The sequence below is a fragment of the Cyprinus carpio genome, chromosome B17 (assembly GCF_018340385.1).
Source record: "Cyprinus carpio isolate SPL01 chromosome B17, ASM1834038v1, whole genome shotgun sequence".
Lineage (NCBI taxonomy): Eukaryota > Metazoa > Chordata > Actinopteri > Cypriniformes > Cyprinidae > Cyprinus > Cyprinus carpio.
Window position 1 is genome coordinate 1,416,913 of NC_056613.1, and position 24,304 is coordinate 1,441,216.

At 36.1% G+C, this 24,304-nt stretch overlaps 2 protein-coding genes across 2 annotated transcripts; both read right to left on the bottom strand.

Annotated features, from left to right (window-relative positions):
• Window positions 1–6,576: 6,576 nt before the first annotated feature.
• On the bottom strand, window positions 6,577–10,547 carry LOC109075712 (bone morphogenetic protein 2-like). The gene is made up of 2 exons (XM_042743163.1): window positions 9,200–10,547; window positions 6,577–8,458 (listed from the first exon to the last, which is right to left on the bottom strand). The coding sequence occupies exons 1-2, from the start codon at window positions 9,534–9,536 to the stop codon at window positions 7,623–7,625; spliced, it is 1,173 nt and encodes a 390-aa protein (XP_042599097.1). The 5' UTR covers window positions 9,537–10,547; the 3' UTR covers window positions 6,577–7,622.
• An 825-nt stretch (window positions 10,548–11,372) lies between these two features.
• Window positions 11,373–13,868, bottom strand: LOC109069306 (protein DVR-1). The gene is made up of 2 exons (XM_019085936.2): window positions 13,560–13,868; window positions 11,373–12,374 (listed from the first exon to the last, which is right to left on the bottom strand). The coding sequence occupies exons 1-2, from the start codon at window positions 13,837–13,839 to the stop codon at window positions 11,536–11,538; spliced, it is 1,119 nt and encodes a 372-aa protein (XP_018941481.1). The 5' UTR covers window positions 13,840–13,868; the 3' UTR covers window positions 11,373–11,535.
• Window positions 13,869–24,304: the final 10,436 nt, after the last annotated feature.

The following is a 24,304-nucleotide window of genomic DNA, read 5'->3' on the forward strand; positions in this document are numbered from 1 at the left end:
CAGCTCAAAAGCAAAGTCGTAGAGCAGGCTGATGAAAAATTACAATCATTTTTTTTTTTTTATGTGGAATAAGTTGTGAATCATTCGCAGGACCGTGCATGCCAAAAAAAAAAAAAAGGCCAATTTTGGTGTCATGCTGACCCTAAATCTTATAATTTGAAGGCATGGGTGCTGCATGCATTCTGGAAAAGTTTGGCATGTGCAAAATGCAGGAAAGCATGACTCAAGAAAACCTAGGAGCTAAATCCAGCGCTCGTATTCTATGCGACTCCGGTTTGAAGACCCGATCGCACACGTCGAAGTGGTCGGCACAGAAGTATTTATATCGGCCTGTGTTTTATTTAAAGTCAGATGGACTAATGGTTGCCATCTGCTGGTGAGACCCAGTGGAAGTAAAGCATGTATTTACACAAAATAAATCTCCAGGGAGACAGCCAACTGCACATGAAATTACAGGTCTGCTGAATCTACAGCTGACTGTCGGAGCTGGAGGGAACCTGGGTGTGTTTGTTATGGTGGAGGGTTCCTGTTGCTAGCCGATCAAGAGGCCAATACTTCTGGAACGGTCTTTGGGGCCTTGGCAAGTGGCGGCCTTTTAAAAAGTGAGGTTTGAACTCAATAACGTTATGCTTTCTGTGCGAGTTTCGCAGAGCGAGCGTGTCCAGAATTTGACAGTGACAAAAAAGCCCGGGTGTATAATTTGTTTACGTTCCCATGGTTGCTCTGTGACATCAGATGTTTATGTTGGAATGGGAATTTGACAGCTTTACAGGAGAAGCACTTGTCGGAGAGCGCACGAGGCATTGCAGGCTTCAAGTATGTGCCAGTGATGCGCTCTGACGCGTTACAAATGTCTTCACGTGAAATCCGACCCATGAATCACGTTCTCTGCTGTGCACTATTATCACTGCTACGGCACATCTGCACTAAATGACCGTATTTGAAGGTGCTAAACTTGACTTGGCTGCAATCATGCTTTTAGCATAATAATACTGCACATATTTTAAAAGGAAAATGAAACTGTTCATTTTATGATGCATGCAGCAGATTTAGATTATAAGTGTGAGGCCACAGTGAAAATCTGGAATTACAACTTGGAGGTTTTGCCATTTTGATCCGATTTAAAAATATTAAATATTCTGACATAGAATAAATACATTGGTGACAAGACCAAATGAACTTTCTCACTCATGTGTTTTAGGTGATAATTATTAAAAAGAAATAAAGAAATAGAAACAATATTTTTAATTCTTTAAATAATTTAATAAAATAATCATTTAAAATTATTCATTTAGAATTAATTCAAAATTTAAAAATAAATAAAATTAAAACCTGGAAAGTTTGACATTTTAATAAAATAAATAAATATTACGGTATAAAGAAAATAACATATTTAAGATTTCTAGGTCACTAACACAGTGAATACGTTTGTGATACTGACCATATAAACTCATTTTTTTCACTCAAACTTATTTTTTTTCTTTGCTTGCTTACAGTGTAATTTATAATGAAAAAAATGTTTATATTAACAGGATAATAATTTCAAATGATTATTCTTGAAAAATGCAAAATATGTTTTTTTTTCACTTCTTAAATTGCCATGAAAATAGCCTAAGATGCTGACATGGCATTAAATAAATATATACTACTACTACTACTCCTGAAATATGGAAATCAAAATACCTGGATTTTATTTTTTTTTTCATTTGAATAATACAATTAACAAATTTGTGCCATTGACCATATTAATTTTTTTTTTCACTCATGTTTTTGTTGAGAATACATATTATAATTGGAAAAAATACAAAACTGTATTTTAAATTAGTTTAACTATTTAAAAGGCTAATTATTTAATATGATTAATGTAAAAATAATGCATTTTTACTTCTGAAATCTGGCATTTAAACCTAAATTAAGACCTAAAAATTTTTAGCATTATAATAAACAAATAAATAAAAAAAAAAAAAAAAAACATTTACAACAACCACAACAACAACTCTTACTAAAAAAAAATTAACTACACAAACTATATATTATAATGGAAAAAAATACAAAAATATATTTTACATGATTTAAATTATTTAAAAGGGCAGTTATTTGAAATTATCAATTTAGAAAAATGCTAAATAGCATTTTCTCTCGCAGTCTCAGAGTTCACAGCAGATATCAAACGAGATCCTGTTGCACACAGATAGCAACGATGCAGATGTTTTGAAGCTCACTCTGTACACAGACACGAGATCATGGCACATCAAAGAGAACTTACTTTGAGTAACTTCAGCTGAAGGGTGTGTTCGGTGAGTAAACAGGCATTTTTGACTCATGCACAGGGTGGTATTTGAGGATTTATGCGTAAGAATAGTCAAATGACACAGTAAGAGCTCATCACCCGGCTGTGTCACTGTGGTTAGGGAATTTCCTCTGTAATTACCTGAGCGATCCCTCTGCACCTGGAGACGACGCTGAACAAACCCACGGCTTTACTGTGACCGCTGGAATGTAAACACGCTTCCTACAAGTCGCAAGGGCCAAAAACATCAGTTCACGCTCAGAGAAATCAATACAAGCCACATGGAGTCAATGATTGCTAAATAAATTTGCGCTTTTCTTTAAGGACACATACAAATTCAGTCAATATTTACTCACCCTCACATTATTCCAGACCCACATGACCTTTTACTCCCGTGCAACACAAAAAACAACATTTTTAACAAAAAGCTCAGTTTGAATGCACTATATTCCATCTGAAACTACCAGATTCATCTCATATTTGTGGATGCATGCAATCAAACTTGGCATGTTTGGTTAAGAGATGCACGAAAGCCAATGCTGTTTGGTGTCATGCACCAATGATATTCGAGAGCTGTGGTGGAAGGGAAGATTTTCAGCAAAAAACAACTCAACCCTCATGTTGTCAACCCTTCTTTTCAGAGCTGCTTTACAGCAGAAGTGAATTTTGTTTGCATTGAGTCTATAAAACCCTCTATATTGTATAAAGTGCTATATAAACAGGGTATAACAACTGAAAAATGAAATAACAAATGAAAAAATATATAATTTGGGGGGTATTTTTCCCAAAATTTCTCGTTATGTTATTTACGTAACTACCAACTATTTGATTCAATCTTTTTATCAACTTGTTTTCTTTCAATTAGCACAGGATTTTTATTTCTTCTTGGAACTGATTAATCATAGGCCTCAATGATCTGAACTTGATGCACAACAGTTTTTAAGTGAATATTGATTAAATTATTAACAAATAATGCTTTTTTAACATTTTTAAATAAAAAATTCAGATCAATGAAGCCTGTGAAAAATAAGTTCCAAAACGAAGTACAAACACTGTGCTAAATGAAAGAAAACAATTTGACAGAAAGATTAAATCCAAGATTCGGTGATAATGTAGCATAAACAGAGGTTTACAAGATTTAAAGACTGGTCATTTTTTTTCTCAGCACAGAAAAATAGTTAAATTTGGGTCTGTTTCTCACTCAAAGTATCATATTTACAATTATTCATAAGCAGACACTTTTAGCCAAAGTGACTTACAAATGAGTTACATCACAAGTAAAAAGCCAAGTTGAAACGGTCATTTTTGAACATTTCCTTCCAAATTTCTTCTGTTTTAGACTGTTGAAAGTCAGTCACACGGGTTTGGAACAGCATGAGGGTGAGTGAAGATTTCTGGGTAAACTAATCCTGTATTGTTCCTTCCCAAGACCACAAGAAAGAAACCAGCACAAACCTCCCCCATCGCACATACAGTATACAGCGCAGACGTTTCTAGTCAAATGCTGTTATACTAGTTTAAGACTACGAGTATAAAAATGACAGCGCTCTCACTTTCGGGTCAAACTACGTTTATTCTGCTGCCATGGCTGCAGTACAACCTCCTTATAAAGCCATATGGCCTGCTATTGTGTAAATATACAGTACAGACAGAATAATTCTGTAGTTTGCATGTCCAGAAATGGTGGCATTGCAAGACAGGACTTAGAAAATGACGGAATATCTCCACAGCTGCGCGTAATGCATCATGAGAGAGGAGTTTCCACACTCGCTGGCTCATGCAAAGTTTATACACTTGGGCAATGAAAACAAACAATTAAACTAGCAAGAGTCTAATACCCTCACAGGCATGAACCTATTTTCTGGTGCTGGCTTTGCAAGGACTATTCAAAGTTTAATGTTTGCACGCATATAAATTAACGCGTTGCCTCCTGAAGTAAATAAAAATACCAGCAATTGGCCACTGCCTCTGCAGCACGGCAATTCTGAGTCTATGATTTCCTTGCGCTGTGGTCAGGCCCCTACGGTGCAAATGCAGTCCAGATGAGTTCCTGGTTCACGGTTATGAGCTAAATGAAAGGCTTCAGGACAAATTCCCTCCATCAAACTCGCCTGAAATCAAGCCAAGCCGGTCGCATGTGCACATGTGCAGCCGCGGGTCACGTGACACGGTGCATGCTAAGATTCATATTGCATCAGTGGTTCTCAACTGGTCTGACATGCATAGAGTAACTAGCAAAATAAACAGGCTTATCAGCTTTGAAATGGGAGAAAACGCTTCCCATATCTTTATGGGTTCATCTCAAAGGTCATGTGTCCATTCAAACAGTATTTCAGCACAAACTCATCTGTCATTATTATTAAAATTAGACAGGTGCAACACAGGCAGGTTGTGCAACATGCCTTCATCCCCAAAAAACAGGGATAAAACCGCATCAAATGAAAAAGTTATCCACATTATATATTAAGATAAATATGGTTTCTACTAAACATGATGCATTTTAAGAGGTTCATTTTCAGCTCCTGGAAGCATGAAACCATCAAATGATATTTAAAACATAATTAACTAGATGAGAACCACTGCATTATATAACTAGCGCAATACATGCAGATAAACAAAAATGGTAGAAAATTTGATATATGCATAATGCATTATATTCAAGGTTTAATACATTAAATAAATAACTGTAACCAAAGTGAAATGCATTATAATATGTGCATATTCCTTGTTATACTAGGAAATGGTTGTTTTAATGCATTATACGTTCTAAATCTGTAATGGTGATTAGATGAAGTATTTTATGTATTACAACTGTGGTTACAATTATTCACAAGATCAACAGGTGCATAATTAATGCATTCAAGACGCCTTTATAATGCATTATATACAAAGGCTTCAAGTAAAGTGTTACTGAAAAGTTTGATGTCAAGCAGTAAGAATGTTTGGAAAGCCAGAAATGACAATTGTAGCCACAAGTCAATCTTTACTTATAAGGCCTTTATGTACAGTATAATGCATTATACATTTTCATAAATAATTCTAACCAAAGTTACAATAATATTTAAAGATTCCTTGTTACATATGAAATCGGTCATATGTTTTAATGCATTATACTTTCTGAAGGTGTAACAATAAATAGATGAGTATCATAACTGTGGTTACAATTATTCATACAAGGCTTAATAAATGCATTAAAAATGCATTTTATATAACAGTTTTTTGTAATGAAGTGCAACCAAAACTTCAGTGACAAGCAGTAAGAACTTGTTTTGAAAACCAGATATGATTATTAGCCAGAAGTAATTCTCTTGTTACGTAAGCTTCTTTATAAACCGTTATCATTCTTCCATCAGATCAAAGTCACAGTGCGGCATGGCACACGCCAACGCAATATTTCTCCATGCACTTGGCTGTGAATCACATGTGAAGCAGGTGATTATCATTCCTGCCATCACAGATGACGGTTCTCTGCGTTCTGTGCTCTTATCTCGGTCATTAAAGCAATCTCAACACTAATTAGGAATCATAACGACGATCTTGTTGGCCACCTTATCTCTGGAACGCTGCAGGAATCCAGTGCATTATAACATCTGTGCGTTGTCATGAGAATCAAACTCTACTAAAGCATGTTTCCATAGATTTATCTGTGCAGCTGAAGCGCTACATGCACATATTGCTCTCAGTAACCATCTTGATAGGTAGGGTGTGTCTTCCCAACATCTGTAAACCATACATGTTCATTTGAAGCGTCCATATGCCCCATAGCCCAGCACCATACTGTTACCGACCCCTTAATGAACTCAAACTGTCCATTTTCAAATAGTTCGACATCAAGGCATTTTTACCAGCGGTGCGTAACACGTTACATTTCAGAGAAACCTGCCTGCGAGAGGAAAGCCGTACTTCCCACAGTCTTGCTTTATGATCCATAAGAAAGTCAAGTTGTGATTCCTTTGACGTACGTTTAACCTCAAGACAACCCAATAAACGCTCTGTTTCTTTACAGACTATATTTTCAAGGGCCAACGTGGAGAATGATTCATGCGGGATAAGTAGACGTTGCTAAAGGGCAAGTACTCTGAATATCCTTCAATTTTAAAATTGCATATAAAAATCCAGATAAGGCTAGAGTCATATCTAGTCACGTTTATCGAAATGCATCTGATTTTGGCTATAACCTACAGCTGTAGTGACAAATGGAAGCATGGTTCATATTCAGTTTTTTTATAGACATTTGACTTTTTAAGCTAAGAATTGCATGCTATATTTGTTTCTCTCAGCGTATACGTTTTGCATTCTGTACTCTTTATTTTGAGCAACTTAATTACATGGCAATCCTCATGTTTGAAACAACGTCCCTCTAATTAAACACTTCCTATCTCTTGACTTTAGAGTCCCATGTAGTGAATGGCTCTTAATTAGCGAGGCTTCAATATAAAGCTGGAGGAATCCACCTTTACGCAACCAATGCATAAGGACCTGTGTGAAGAAACACAATAGTCATTGTCTCCAGGCAATAGGTCGATTTCAAGAGCTCATACTGTGGGACTCAACTCACACCGGCTAATTTCCTGAGCATTCAGTGTCAACTACCTGTCACATTGGTTTGAAATAAGTGCGTTCACATTTACTGCCACATCTCTAAAACACTGGCTCCGTCTACATTGCAAACTCCAGCTCGGCATGCTTTTTTGTTTTGAACGTTTGATTGAATTCGGTCAGATTTGGCCAATGCATTTCCAATGGTAAGTGCTTTGCGATATATTTTAATGCATTTTAATGCATTACTGCATTAAATGCATTTCCACCAAAGGTAAGTAGCTATTGCATTTTGCATTGCAACTTTTTTGCATGAAGAAGCTATTTTCTTCCTTGATTATGCATAAAAAATATGGCAACACTTTACAATAAGTTTCCATTTGTTAACATTGGTTAACATGAACTAACAATAAAAATAAACTTTTATTGATCTTTGTTTTTTTTTAGTTTCAACATGTATTAATACATATTAAAATAAAAATGGTGCACAAATGTATTGCTTTGCATTGTTAGTTAATGCATCAACTAATGTTATCTAATGGGATTGTAAAGTGTCACCAACTATTACACCAAATATTCAATAAAAATGATTGCGGTAGAAATAAATACAAAATACTTCATACGCGGATCGAAACGTACATCAGAAAAAGTTTGTTTGACTCGGATTAAAATATTTATTTTCCCAATAGTGAACATAAATATATCTTTATATACTTCTCCAAAATATGTGTTTTACTTTATTATAAATAAAGTTTGTATTGGGAAAAATAAAGTGTCTGTAGACGTCCAGGCATCAGCGGCATCCGCAGCCCTCCACGACCATGTCCTGGTAGTTTTTTAAGATCACCCGCTCGTATTCATCCAGATAGAGCAGCGAAACCGGGCTCAGGTCCGTGGGAACGCAGCAGGCCCGGGGAATGTTGCTATTCACCGAGTTCACCAGTGTCTGAACAATAGCGTGGTTGGTGGAGTTCAGGTGGTCTGCCAGTGGAAACGGACACTCGCCCTGGCAGTAAAAGGCATGGTAGCCCGGCGGGGCGACTATCCAGTCGTTCCACCCCACGTCGCTGAAGTCCACATAGAGGGAATGTCTCCTGCAGTTGGCTTTGTGCTTCTTCCGCTGTTTGTTTGTCCGCACTTGTCTCTTCTCGCGAGAGTGCAGCACGTTTCCCTTCCCGTCGTGGCTGTAGGTCACCAACAGGGGCCTCATTTGGGGCCATGTGTCCTCTCTTTCATGCAGGGACCTGCTGATGCGGACGTGTCTTTTGGAGTCCTGTTCTACGCGGTCTGGGTGAACTATTTCCACCACGAAGCCGTGGTTGGGATGCCCATCTGCGGTCCACCTCGTGACGGCGGGGCTCACATCGAAACTCTCCCACTTGCTCAAGCTGTGCTGAACCAGTCTAGTGTCCAGGAGTCTCGTGATGGGTTCTTGAAAGGAACCGGACGGTTTAATGATCTCGTGAATGTTAATGCGGTGAAATCCCTCACTGCCATTGCTCACGACCTGCTCTCGGAAAATCCGCAGCTCCGCTGACGTCACGTACTCCTCGCCCGGGATGGAGGTCAAGTTGAAGAGGAAACGCTGAGTCGTCTTTCCGCTCGAACTGGACAGGTCCTCCATGGATTCTGGAAGAAAACCAATCGTAACATTTATGGGAAGCTTTAGCTATTTGAATCAATGCCAGTTCCTTGTACTCTGTCAAACTTCTTGTTTACACTCATTGACAGGATGTGACTTTTACTGACCTCTTACTGGACACACTGGTTTAAAATGCTTAAAAAGTGATTACTTATCACGGTTAACACAACATGATTACTTAAGAGGTGGTAAACTAACACAAAGGGCATTTCTAGTTCAGTGCATGTCATCCATTTATCATTTACATAAAACTTTTTTTTTAATATATATATTTTTGCTCTTCACAGTAGCAGTAATACTAAAACCAATCACTTAAATATTAAAATAATTCAATTAAAAAATATTTTATCTACTCAGTATGAATGCATAAAGTAGGTAGTGAGATGAGAATAAAAAAAAAAGACAAAAACTACAATGAAGAAAAAAAAATGCACCTGTAGCTGCACCACAGGTAGCCTGCTATATATATATATATATATATATATATATATATATATATATATATATAGTAACTTACATATATTGCCATTTGGGAAACTTCTGGGACTACAGACTACAGAAAATGAGCTCTGAACATCAAACTTTGTATAAATAAACCATTTCCTCATCAAACAGTCTGTAGATAACCTCAGTTCCTGTCAGACACGCAGGATACAGCAGATAAGAAAGGAAAGCAGGAATTTCGAGAAGGTGGAGAGCGAGAATTCTTGAAGTAAACACTTGCTTACCATCATGGTGGAAGCTCCTGATCGTATTCGCGCGGCTGGCAGATCTTTCCGAGCCTTTCCCTAAGGAGCCCTTGGGTCTGTTGCTGTTGTTCTGCTCCGCGTTCACCGAGTGCATCGAGAACAAGTCCATCATGTATTGCGGAACCACCGCAGACCTGCTGGGACTCGGTCTGTGTTTGAGTCCAAACATGCTCAGAAGTCGAAGTTCAAACGCGTGTAGGACATCCTGAGACAGAGAGGAGCGGCCGATCTGGGGTACGAGTCCACTGGAGCCTCCAAAGAACACCTGAGTGACCATCAGAACCATCAGAGCGCAGCCGGAGGAGACCATGATCATCGCGCTAAACCTGCCAGATCAGTGACGAACGAGATCAGATGGGCTCAGGCCAGGAGATGTGACCATATTCCGTGTTTGATCGAGCCATTGTGAGAGTTTGGAGGATCCTTCGTGCATCAGAGCCACCTTGAGAGCCGCTTTACGGAGGAACGCAGACCTGCGCTAGATCCATCTGGATAGAAGAAGCTCCACGAGCCAAAGCCTGTCATAATAGTAGATTTGCGCTCTTAAAATAACACAAAGCGTGAAAGTCGTACTACTAAACGAAAAAAAAGAGAAAAACTCGCGGACACTCGACCTTAAACGCAAGTAGAGAGATTAAATCGAGCGCATTCGCTTTCTTCCCCGTAGTTGTGCAAGTGCTTCAGATAAAGTCCAGTTTGAACTCCAAAGCGCAGTTGATCTTCTGTTCATGGCACACGAGATGATCAGCGCAGTCTGGTGGGGTCTTCACATAAATCTGCTCCTCTTTTATAATTCCCCGTTTCACTCAGCTCCATGTTACAGATCACCAAAGAAAATCTGTTTATCTGCAGAAAACAGTGGGAGACTTCACCAGGAACGCCCGCCTCTCCTTACACATATTCTACCGTCACCGCTGTACAAAGACGAGCCGTAGGTGTTGAAACGGAGGGAAGTACGCGTATAAAAGTCCACTTCATTGACAAAACAAAAGTTTCTTCCTTTGCTAGGAGCGAAACAAGTCGCGGCGAGGGTTTGGGTACGTGTGTGTCCTTTACGCGCAGTGCGCAAGTGTGCAACAGCGTCTCTCTCTCTCTCTCACTCACTCTTTCTCTCTCAGTCGTGTGTCTTTGTTTAAAGATGTCATGACAGAATTCATCAGCTCTGGACGTGAATGGATTCATGTGGACAAACGCGCCTTTGGATTGTTCAGAGTTCATCTATTTAATTAACAGGGAGAAAATATAAATGGGAAGTTCCTGCTATATTTGATTGCTTTATTAAATTTGATAAAACATACTTGATAATTACATTTATTCTTGAATTGAATTCAATTCATCATTACGCTATCACTAAGAATACATTTAGATCCCAAACGTTTATAAGTAACTTTAAATGAAAAAAGACGCTCACTACCTAGCGCTCATATTCAGAGCCAGTGCGCCAACTTGTGGCAACAACGGTTAATGTGAAGCAGGAGACCGGGGCTAGTTGTCACACTTTTTTTCTCCCGCCAATATTTCGTAGGGTGGGGTAAAAGTTCATTTATGTGAAGACACAAACCTTAAAGTCAATAAAAACACACACAAACATATATAACCATAAAATGGGGCAATAGGTCACAAAGGGAACCTGCCATTAAAAGAGCCTATTCAATATTTTCCAGGATGGGACAAATACGAAAACGCATTTGTACGAGTCAACAAATGTACAAGTGTAAACTTGCTTTGCAAAAGTTAATCTAAGTTGCCCTGAGACAAGAACGCCGTTTTGGTTTTTGGACAACTTTGAAAGGTTTTGATCCACCTCATATTTCGACTATTGTAGCCTACAGTAATTTCATATAAAATATGTAAGCAATATTTTATATGTAAACATGTATAGATCTATTATTATTTTTTATCTACCTAAATCTCAGCTAAAGTTTGTGTGTGTGTTCACTTTTTTACACAACAAATATAAAAGAGATTTTAGTTTGGAGGGCCAAATTCACCAAAAACACTCTAATTTAAGACGTGCAATTTCATTTGTCCTTATATGAAAGGCTGCAAACTGTTTGTAACCCAGGTCCCATTTATCATTAAAACATTAATATTTCACTGCTCTAAAATATTAAAAATCATTGACACCATGTTAGAGAAAAGCAAAAATATATTTATTATAAAAAGAAGTTTATTTTTGAAAAAAAATTACAGGTCGTGCATCCACATTTTCCCACCATGTCCTCAATGTCCACATTATCACTGAACAAGTATAAAGCACCATTTTAATATGTTTGAGAAAGATATGGACTTCAGCATTTAAAATGAATTTGAGTTCATCTGCATCCACACTCGTCCACCACCATGTCTTCATAATGTCTCAGAACCACATTATCGTTATTGTCGTAATAGAGCATGGAGATGGGGGACAGTTTGATGGGAACGCAGCAGGGCTGAGGCGTCCCTTTAGGATCAAACGAATGGACCAGCGTCTGCAGGATGGCGTGGTTGGTCCCATTCAAACTTTCACTCAGAGGGAAAGGACACTCTCCGTGGCAGTAATTGGCCAAATACCCCTGAGGTGCAATGATCCAGTCCTGCCAACCCACGTCTTTGAAGTCAATGTAAAGCCTTCTGGGTTTGCACACGTTACTGGGCGTCACAGGTAAGTAATACGCAGCGCTTCGCTTTCTCCTGGACCTGCACTGAAGCGGATTCAACGACACCACCACCAGAGACGTGTACAACTCTGGCATCTGAGCGAACTGCACAGCTGAATGTTGGTTTTTCACATATGCATGCTCCTGGAGCACATTGCTCAAGTGCTTGAGCTGCAACTCAACTTGCATCCCGTAGTTCTTACCTGGTTTTCTCCAGGTTTCAGCCAGATCGGTCAGATTGACATGCACAGAAGCGTGCGCACCAGGCCCAAGCGACTGAGACAGGAGTAATTTACGGCTGGAGTCGTGAGTCACTCCCTTCAGCGTGGTCCTCAAAACCCTGTACAGGTCCACGCTGAAAACATGCGGTCCCAGGTGAGCCAGATCCTGTTTGAACTTCATTTCCAGCTGCGCGAAAGAGAGTTGCTCAACATCCTCCAGCACTGACATGTTGAAAAACAGATGCTTTCTCACACAATTAAAGCAGTGGACGACCGGAGCAGATATCAGACTACCTGTTTGGAGAAAAACAAGCTTTGTGTTATGGTGCAAGTAGGTTATTCCTGTTCTGCAGAACCTTTTGAACTCTGTAACAAAGGTTGTAATTTAAGGCAAGACGCGACAGGTGAACAGGGTAGAATTAATAGATCTTACCATACGTTCCCGGTTTATTGATTACATTAAAAATTTCAAACATTTTAAGGCTTTCCAATGAGACAGCATCTAATTAAACATGCACTAATTTGCATAATTCCAGAACAGTGTTTATTTTTCTTTTTTTTTTCTCAGAGGGGATTTTGGATCTCTTCATTACAACAAATCAGAAAATTGTCAAAAAAAAAAAAGAAACATTTTACTACTTAGCTGAAACTACTTTTTAGGAATAAAATGTATAAAATCAGACGACTGATGACCAAACCCTCTGTAGAAACCTTGAGAATAGAGAGAGAGGAATAAAACTGTAAATGTTGGTCAGTGTAAGAGTTGCAGAATTCAAGAAAACTCATTTTGAGAAAACTGCCTTTAAAGATATGCATTGTAATTGAAATCTAACGATACAAATAGATAAATTTCAGTAATAAAATTAGGTGAATATATAAACAAATCCCTCTACAGAAACCCTCAGAATATGCATGGAAATTATAACTTTTTGTGTCTAAGTGCTGCTGAAGAGGAGAAAAAAAAACAAAAAAACTAAAAATACATTAAAAATCTACAGATGCAAATAGATGTTCATTAAAATAACACCTAAATGTGCATTTAGCATGTTTTCTTCCCACTAGTCTGAAATGTGTTATGAAAAGCTAAATAGCCTGAAATCTCAAAACTGAGCAGTGCAAAAAACATTTTTGCCTACAGTGTCTTTCATTAAGGAAATATTTCAATTCCTAAAGTTTTTTAACTTGATTTACAGAAAAATATACTGCCAGTACTTGGTATTTGTGCAGTTCAGTTGTCTGACCAACAGTAATGATGTCACTTCCTCCAGGATGACATCATAAAGAAACTGGCTTTTGTTTGTAAGGGGTTTTACAAAATATGACATGAAAAGAACTAAACTAATTACAATTATTTAACAAAAATGTTTAAAATTAAAAAAACAAAAGGCATTACCAAAATTGTATTAAAAAAACGCGTTGAAACTATGAGGAGGATATAATATACTGCATACTAAGATAGACCTAAATTCAAGGCCTCACCTTGATCCTGGATGAACCTGACAATATTTCCTCTGACTCCATACTCGGACACCACACATGGATCGGTGTCGGACATCGAGGTCTGTTTGCTGCCCTTCTTGAACATTTTCCACAGCAGAGACGGCACTGGAGCCTGATGTGAAGGTTTTGGGCGACTCGAGAGACCCATCGAACTTAAAAACAGCTTTTCTTGCACGTTAACATTTTCTGTGTTTATAAAAGTAAGAGAAGACAGACTTAACATTAAAAACAAGAGATTGGGAATCACACAGAGCATCATTAATGTGAGCAGCACAGTCAAACAGAACTCAAGGCACAGACAGGGCCTTTTAAACAGCTGCTGATCAGCTTCGGATGAGCAGCCAGACGAGTGAAGATTGACATCTGTGAGGTGATTGGTGGAGATAACGATCCACTGATGGACTGTGGGGGTCAAATAATTGATATGCAAATGAATGGCAATGGCCCTTTGATGTTTATCAGACTGATATACTGTCACAAAGTGCTACATTTTGACATAGATTTTTTGTTTTAATTCTTAATTGTTTTAACATGTGTTCTTATTCATTTTAATTCAAAAACAAGGATAAAGCACAAATAAGCACCAAAACATATGGTAAAGGTATTTTTAAGGTGATCAGATTGTGTTGTATTTGACATTCAAACATAGTTACACATAAACAATTTTCACTTAGACATTTCTAGTAAATTTCACAAACAATTCTAAAGAAATGGCAAATAGCATTATATGTGAAATTTTAAATTAGAAAATCTGAAATAGCATTTTCTTGTAAAACTGAATCCTATAATTTTTGTTTAATTTACAACTTTCAAAAAATATTTTTTACAGTATAAAATTATTTAACAAATTGAAAAGAACTCACAAAAATACCAGTTTTTTTTATATTTTTGAATGTACCATGAAAAAAAAAAACATGGTAGTACCTTGGAGTATATGTACATGTAAATATTATGGTACTTAAATGTAATAATGTAATATATGGTATACATAAAAAAAACCTTTCCTTAATAGCAGAACAAATACATATTCATATGAAAAAGAAAAAAGAAAAATATAAATAAGAGAAAGAAAGAGACTAGACATATGTATCTTTTTAAATACTGATAGTTACTCATTGAGTTATTGTGATTAAATTTAGGAATTCTAAGTCGAATTTAATAATCAACTCCTAAAAAAAGGACAAAAGTTAGTCAATAGTAGTCCTACAGTAAGAGTATAGAGCTGTAAAACGAATGTGAAGCAGCTCAGATCATTTGATCTTGGAAGAATTTGATGTGAAGAAATGTTTGTGTTTTATAGTTTTTAAGAAAGCTTTTGATTGTAGACCTTGGTATCAGTTCTAAAGCACAATATGAGACATCACTACTAAAATACTAGAGGAAATATTAAAGATATCCGTCTTTTCCATGTAAGATTAAACAGACAAGTTCTTCTACTCTGATTAACCTCTGAATGTTGTGGTGTGGTTTTTGTGATGATCTTGTGATTTGTGATTATTTTCACACTGATCAGTCGGTCTGTGCCGAATCCTTCCTGGGCATCAGAGCGTCCATGTTCTTCATCAGACACATTCCTACAGTCATGTAAAGACTCTGACGAGACACAATGGATTGATGCATCAGGCCGTTACTGATAACAGGTTCCTGGCTGAACTCTGGGGCAGCATTCCATCTGCTGAACTCCACTGAGTGAAAAATGAAGAGAAGAAGCTGTAAACAGACCCTGGAGAACAGAGTTTTCAAGTCGACAGTATCCAGCCAATCAACCAACAAACAAACAAACAAAATAAATAAATAAATAAAAGATAGTGATTATAAGTAACAACAACTATAAATAAACAACATATATTTACAAAAATCTAAAAATAAAAGTATTTTTTGTAATTATGAATGTATATGGGAATGAAATTATATGTTTTGTAAGCTGAAAATATATAAATTATTTAGCCCATTAAATGTTTTCTATAATATTATAAAGACTACTACTACTACTAATAAATATATAAAAATTTATATTTAAAATTATATAAAACATTATAATAAATAAAATATAAAAAATAAAAATAAAAATGTTTCAAAAAACAAAGATGATTATGCATAATAATAATAATAATAATAATAATAATAATAATAATAATAATAATAATAATAAAGTAACCATATATTTAAAATAAACTAAATTATATTATACACACACACACACACACACACAAATAATTATAGAAATATATAGTAGGTGAAATAACAAGTTTTGTAAACTGACAGTACATATATATATATATAAATATTTATACTAAAATATAGAAATTGTATAAATATATTCAATATTTATATAATAATAATAATAATAATAATTATAATGTAAGGTTGTTGCTTACCTTTTGGAAAACTTTTTCATCTATCTACAAACAAAAGACAAAAAAAGCTGCAATTGTTAAAAACACATATATGCTAAATACATGACATGCAAAATGCTAATACTGGAGAAACCGTTACTAGTGCGGAGTGAGGTTACAGCGCGAGCATTGTCACTGGAAACACAATATTCTGTGTGGTCTAGTCAGGATATGAAATACGGCCGTTTGAATAACATGACATTGTGTTCACCCCGTCATTCATCACAAACACACGTTGTGCTCTGAGCTTTCCCTCCTGATCTTCACACACACAAACAAAAAAACATGACCCACATAATCCCTCCAACATAATTAATCTAACAAACGTAAGCTTACAACCGTTTTTCAAACCTCATGTTTCACTTGATATTAAAATATATTCTGTGTAATGGGGAATTTGACTGAATTAAGCCACAAAAAGCTCATCTTTCACTGTTTACCTTCCCCTTCAAATTATGACTGTCACCCACCTCTCCCTAGAGGTCAAGTGTGAGTTATATTTCATAACATCTGTAAATAATATCTTTTTGTGCCTGTATTGTCATTAAAATATTTGTATAGTTTTTGTTGATATTTTAAATGAGATTTCCTGCTTTCACTTTAATTTTAGTCAAAATAGTAGTAATTTTAAAGTGTTTGTTTTTGTAATTTTTATTAGTTTATTTTTATATGTCCATATAGTTTTCAATTAGTTTTAGTTATTTTAGGACTTCAAATGAAAGTAAATGAATTAACTGCATTTACTATTTTATCAGTATGCAACCTTTTCTCCATGCATGATCCTTCCATTTTCAGTATGATGAATAAACTAGAAATACATCACAATTTTAATATCTCTTTCCTGACTTATGACTTACTATATTGCCACAATTTTACACAAAATATGATTACTGGATTACTACTTACTTGCAAAAACAGTAGTTAGTATGGCATTCTGAACATACCCGGTGTCTTCAATGAGATATTAGTGTGTATCTCTGTTACTAACCACCATATGAGAACCAGACCTGCAATGAAAGTAAATAAAGACATAAGCTCAGTAAAATTACAGCATAAATAAGTATTGGTCATGCAAGTATATATCTGAGTGCTACAACACTGCAACACGACACACAGGAGTTAACCACATAAACGTTGCTGTTGTTTAATGCTCAGGGTGGAGAAACTCCAGCTCAAGAGATCTGCGTGATCTTTGGTTTGGATGTTTCTGAATGCTTTTATGGTTTACAGAGACAGCTCTTCATCAGTCTTTGCCCAACATGCTCGGGGAATATTCATCTTCACCGTGTCTGTCTCCTTCATGAGCACTTCACATAATTACAGACTGAAGCTCTTCTAGACGTTACATCAATGCCACAAACAATCATCTGGTGTCTGGCCCCTCGCTGGGTCATCTGTGAGGTGGATGAAGAAGATAACAACCTTTATCACTGCTAAACACATCAGTTACACAGACCATGATGTAGCGTTTAGCTGACCGGTGCAAGACAGCAATGGGCGGTTGCTGCTGGAAAGACCCAAAATCATTCCTAATCATTCCCAGTGTTTTGATGTGATGAAGCTACACATTTAGCATGTGTTGCAATTATCTTGAGAAGCAAAGAAGTCGACTTACTGATTCGTTCCTGAGAGATTTTACACGAGCCTTGCTTGATTTCTGAACACATTGTGATCCGTAAGCACAGCATTTCCTGTGGAAACAATCATTAGGATGAAAATAAATACATTCTACCCATGTGTTTTGCCATCAGTTAATGTTTGGGACTCACTTTAAAACATAAACTGTTACATTTATGGACAAACAGTAGCTGTGGTTGCCAGAAATTGAAAATATGGTGACAATGGTTCGGGTATTATGGAAAGGCATATTGGAACTTATACACAACAAAACACAAGGCTAAAAACAAGGCTATAAATATGAACTAAAAAACTTAATATACAGGCCTATATATCACAAAACACAAGTGTGCATTACTGATAACAAAAACAAGTAACAAAACCATATATAAAATAAAATCATATGTAATGTGACTTTTAATAGTCCTTTTCACTGTAAATTAGATGGTAATTCATAGTTTTTTGTTTTTTTCTTGAATAACTATACATTTGACAGTATTTTACAGTAACATCACATACAATGCAATTTAAAAAGGAATAGTTCACCCAAAAATGTAGATTTGCAGGCCTTTCAAGATGCAGATGAGTTTGTTTCTTCATCAGATTTGGAGAAATGTAGCATTGCATCAGTGTCTCACCATTGGATGCTCTGCAGTGAATGGGTGACGTCAGAATGAGAGTCCAAACAACTGATAAAAACATCACAATAATCCACGAGTAATCCACAGCACTCCAGTCCATCAGTTAATGTCTTGTGAAAGGAAAAGCTGCATGCTTGTAAGAAATAAATCCATCATTAAGATAATTTAAAACTTAAAACCGAAGCTTCTGGATAAAATACAAGTCCATTATACAAAATAATGCTTCCTCCAGTGAAAAAGTGGTCTGGTCTGAATCAGGAGAGAAATCTGCACAGATCAAGCACCATTTACAAGCCAAAACAGTCCAAAACAGCTCTAAACAAATATGTGGCTGGATTTTGATGTGAGAGACAATAATAGATGGACTTTTTCACTGAAGGAAGCGTTATGGATTATGGACTTTTTTTGGACTATTTTGGCTGGAAGCAACGGTTTGATGGATCGTTTCTTACAAACACGCAGCTATTGGCTTCCCATGATGTTAACTGATGGACTGGAGTGGATTACTTGTGGATTATTGTGATGTTTTTATCAGCTGTTTGGACTCTTGTTCTGACGGCACCCATTCACTGCAGAGGATCTTTTGCTCAAAGGCCTCAGCTACATTGATTCAACCAAATACACAAAAGTGACAAATATATAGTTCTGTTTATCATCTCAAACCATCTAGAGTCTCATATGGTGTATGCCTTAAAGGCAATAAACTATACGTTTGTTGTGCTGAAAGCTAGTCTGACAGGATTTACACTGCGTTTATCAATAATGCAGTGATTAAAAGGAAGCGTTGAAAAGCAGCACTTATCACTTTATCTACGAGCGGCCTGCTGAACGTCATCTGCATTTCCTCTGGCTGTTTGAGCAGCATGTCTTTGGGTGACCCGGACCACCACACATAATTAACAATGTGCAGAACCCAATCAATCATACGTTTTGACAAACACCTTCCACTCCATTTTCCTCTCAATCCGTCAACGGAGGCCTGAAACCCTCACAAAGACCTGCTGAACATATGCCACGTTATGTTGAACGCTGTCTTTGTCCTTAAACCTAAAGACAAACATCTTATTGTCAGAAATAAAAGGTGCAATGTTGTAAGGTAAAGACAACACTGTTGACCTACAGTACACATATATAGTAGGCCTATGCAACTGCTGTAATTCTGTCATAACTGTTGGTCGAGTGGAAATTGAGTGAATAATGCAAAGCTGGCAACAAATTATCCCGTTGAAACTTACCTTTCTGTAGCTCAAACAATGCCAAGATCATGGGTTTGATTCCCAGGAAATTCTCAAAACTCTCCAAATGAGTATTAATCTGTATGCAGTTTCTATTTTTTAGCTCAAATAATTGCGACATTAGCCAAATGTGTAGCTTTATTAAACAGCGGCAAGGTCATCGGTTCAGTTCCCAGGAAATGCATTAACTGTTAAAATGTACACCTTCAATGCAATGCAAGCCACTTTGGATAAAAGCATCTATCAAATGCATATATGCAAATGTAACATCTTTATCATAACTTATTGTTTAATGCAAAACTGGGAACAAATGGTTTTTTAAACATACATTTTTGTAGCTCAAACAATGCCATGGTTATGGGTTTGATTCCCAGGAAATTCTCATTACCTCTCCAAATGAGTAACATTCTGTAAGCATACATCCTTTTTAACTGCAACACATGGCTAATGTGTAGCTTCATCGAACAGTGGCAAGGTCATGGGTTCGATTCCCAGGAAATACGTTAACAGATAAAATGTACACCTTCAATGCAATGCAAGTCACTTTGGATAAAAGCATCTATCAAATGCATATATGCAAATGTAACATCTTCATCATAATTTTCTGTTTAATGCAAAACTGGGAAAAGCTGATTTTGTTTAAGCACACCTTCCTGCAGCTCAAACAATGGCATGGTTTGATTCCCTGCAAATTCTCATAAACTCCTCAAATTATTATTATTCTACATGCACTCAGTTACACTCAATTAATTGCAACACTTGCTGAATCTGTAGCTTTATCAAACACTGACAAGGTCATGGGTTAGTTTCCCAGTGTATGCATAAACTGATTAAATGTACACCTTCAATGCAACGCAATGTAAGTTACTTTGGATAAAAGCATCAGTCAAATGCAGGCATGCAAATGTAAATTTTGTTTTTATTTAAAAACACCTTCATGTAGCTCAAACAATGCCGTGGTTATGGTTTTGATTCCAAGCAAATTCTCTATCACTTTCCAAATTATTATTATTGTACATGCAGATTTATTTATTTATTTATTTGCTTAAATAATTGCAACACATGCAAAATGTGTAGCAAAATGTAAAAGCTCTATAAATATGTATGTCCATCAAAATTTTAATAGTTAAAAAATTGAAACCTAAAATAAATAATAATCACCAAAAATAAATAAATAACAAATAAATTAATAAATTAATAATAAGTCCTATACTTATTTCATATTATGTCCATTATTTACGTCCATCAACATTTTATTGAATATTCATGGACATACATAATTTATCCTTTTTTCCAATGTGAGTTATATGTATTATATGATGTACCATTTTTTGTTCCCTAGGGATCAAAAACCCATGACCTTGCTGTTGCGAGCACTATGCTTCAACAACTGAATTACAAGAAACTTATAAGAGTGAAAGAGAAAGATCAAGTAAATATAAAGACATGTACATGTGGAAAAAGACCCCAAACATATAAGACCAACGGTGAGCAAAAATTTATTATTTTAATGTAACAAAACATATTCTGAGTACATACTTATTTAAAATCATGTTTTATAGATAAAACAAACAAATTACCAGTTATTCTGTATTTTTCTGCTTTGTTAATCTTTGTTGTTTGTTCAATTGTCTTTAGCATCATTGTAAACTATTATAAACGTACAGTAAGTAGGTTTCTGTTGCTGGAACTGCATTATTCCCAACACAAACTGGACGAAGATCTTTCCCGCTGTTAGTATTGTGGGTAGGGATGGAGGGAGTTGGACAGGCGGCCTTTATTTCAGCACACTGGCACAGGCGGCGGACCCCGGACCGCAGCTGTCAATGTGTGTGACATTGATCTCTGTGGCTTGAGCTCGGCCTGACCAGTGGAATTTTGTGGATTTCTGTGCAACTTCCATTTATAGTTTTCCACCAGGAGTTTAGCTTTTCTACCACGACAGTTTCAGCTTTTAAATCTGGGTTATTAGCTTTTATAAAAATTATTCAGATTAGGGTAAAAGGAAGTATACTGTCTGTAGTATGCTACATGGTTATTTACCTCACATCTCTGTGATCTTCTGGTCTCTAGATGTGGCTCAGGTCCTTTAATGTGGGTCTCAGGGTTATTACAGTTAACTAAAATAAATAAATAAATAAAGCTAAAAGCCATTTAAAAAAAAAAATGTTACTTGAAATTACAAAAATGTTGACTAAAATACAAAAAAGAATATAGTATTTTAGCTACATTTCTCAATTTTTTTTTAGCTTAAGAAAAATAACTAAAAAAAACAATACAATAAAAAACCATTTATAAAAAAACGAACTAAACCTAAAATAAAAAAAATATTAAAAAATATTAATAAAATTTAAATAATAGTATCTCAATGAAACTCAAGTGCATGTAAACTTTAAAACCAAAAAGAAAAAAAATATTAATAAAATTTAAATAATAGTATCTCAATGAAACTCAAGTGCATGTAAACTTTAAAACCAAAAAGAAAAATATTTCAGATATTAAATATTGTGTCTGTATATATATATATATATATATATATTAAAAAAAAAATAAAACAAAAAATAAAATAAAAATAAAAACATTAAAGTAATAAAAATAACAAAAACAATGCAATTAATAAACCTTTAACTAAAATTAAAATAAAAATAAAATAAAAAGTATAATAGTATACGGTCCAGCAGGTAAAAATGGAATAGCATACATGATTTGAGGAATCATTCATGTCTGGATCCCAAAAAACTTCAGGTTGAATCACACATCAAAGTTTAACACTTAATCTTAGAGGTCCGATCCCATTACTAACATTAAGTATGAGTAACAGATAAAGTGATACTTGCCTTAGGAAACACATGACTAATACTGAGACGGTGCTTTCTAGTAGATACAGCAGCTCAAGCTCTGTTCTTCTCATTAAACCGGACAGATGTTTTTCTGCGGTCTCTTTTGGGTAGGAAATGATCACAGATGACTGTGGCTACTGCTAAGAGTATCACAGTGTGTGAATTTGTCAAACATTTTCATCGGTAGAAACTGGAATTTCCTGCTCTTAGAGGACAAATAAGCAAGATTTAATGTCATGCAAGCATGCATTGAGCCCATAATGCACTGCAGTGTCCTAAAATGACAAAGTTATTAAAGAGATAATGTTTTATCATGTCTCATCATAAACCACTTCCCCTTTCCTGATAAACTGCATACAGAATCTAAAAATTGAAAAGCCCAGGCAACAGCAATAGGATTAAAGATCAATGTTCAATAAAAAGTAAATTAAACCCATACAGCACAATATATTACGTTAAAATACAGGTAAAATAGAGGTAAAATATTTTTTATTATTATTTATATTGACTATATATTTAAATTCCATTGTGTGTGGGTTTTTTATATATATGTTTTAAAACGTTGCAATAGAAATATTGAAGGGAATGTGTTGTATCTGTTATATTGATTGGTTGCATTCTGAGTCTTGCATTCGATGATGACACACACAAACCAGGATGAAGACGAGGGAGCTGACTTTGAGAGAAAAGCAAGCAATCTGGATGCTAAAAGAAAAGAGGAAGTCAATAAGAGCAAAAGGGCAATCGAGTTTGGAAACTGCCGGCGCTAAAATACATGTCTGTAAAATCACCAACAATCTCCAGAAAGCTAAGGTGTTGCTCTGACAATCTACAGTCCGCAGGAGACTTTAACACAGAATTACAGAAGCTACAGCAAGATGCAAACCTCTGACCAGCACCAAAACTAGAAAGGCAAGATTAGAGTTTGCAAAAGCCAGCAGAGTTTTGGAACGGAGTTTTATGGACAGATGAGACAAAGATGAACCTTTATCAAAGTGATGGGAAAGCAAAAGTTTGGAGAAACAAGAGAACTGCAAATGATCCTAAGAATACAGCCTCATCTGTAAAGCATGGAGGAGGTGGGCATGCATGGCTTGTTTTTGGAACAGACCCTCTCAATTTTAATGATAACGTAATGCGTGATGACAGTAGCAGAATTAATTTGGAAGGGTACAGAAACATCCTGGCTACCAATATTCAAGAAAATGAAGAATAAGAATATAAAAGAGTTCACAATATGTATGCATACAGTATGCTGTTTCAACACATTCTAAACTTGTATTGGATTCGAGCAGTGTGTTTTATCATTATGAATCAACAGATACTTTCAGTTCTATCATGTCTCATCATAAAAGCTCCAGCACTTCCCCTTTCCTGATAAACCGCAGCGTTCAGAAGCGCCGACACTTGCAGCAAAAGTCCTGCCTGCTTCTCTCTGCAGTAAATTATAATTATTATCAGTTTCAAAGGCTTTGAAAGAGCAGGAGGTTAATGAGTCAGAGAGCGCTTTCATGTGGTCGAGGCTGAACACACGGTGTTCGGTGCAGTATCTGCTGCATCTGGGTCCTGCGCAGCACGCAGGGGCTGCAGAAGAGCATTGCAAACATTCCCTTCTAATTGTACACTTGTTGTCTTCAAAGGACAGAAGCTGTAGTCTAGATTCATGGAATCTGGGATACAACAATAAGCCACACATCCGTCCAGCCCAAAGCCGCAGGCTATTTAAAGATAAAGTAGGCTGTAGTTTTTTGCCACTAAATGAAGCACCCACCCTTCCGCCGCGCTAGTGGAAACAGATGCCTTCGGTTGTGATACTCAGCTAATTTTTGTGGATTGTGATTTTTTTTTTTTTTTTTTTCTGGGTTTAGATTAAAGTTGGTTGGCTAAGCCAGCAAACTGATAACCATTTATAAAGACAATTCATTACAGAACACACACAGTTTAGCACTGATGTAATGTGCAACAAACAGAACTGCAAACATAATGACTGTTTGC

Excerpts from the sequence above, each read along its gene's own strand:
- LOC109075712 (XM_042743163.1), bottom strand. The coding sequence starts at position 9,536 with ATGATCATGGTCTCCTCCGGCTGCGCTCTGATGGTTCTGATGGTCACT. Across the intron at positions 8,459-9,199 it reads CAGGAGCTTCCACCATGATG|AATCCATGGAGGACCTGTCC; the intron begins GTAAGCAAGTGT and ends GTTTTCTTCCAG.
- LOC109069306 (XM_019085936.2), bottom strand. The coding sequence starts at position 13,839 with ATGATGCTCTGTGTGATTCCCAATCTCTTGTTTTTAATGTTAAGTCTG. Across the intron at positions 12,375-13,559 it reads CAGGTTCATCCAGGATCAAG|GTAGTCTGATATCTGCTCCG; the intron begins GTGAGGCCTTGA and ends TTCTCCAAACAG.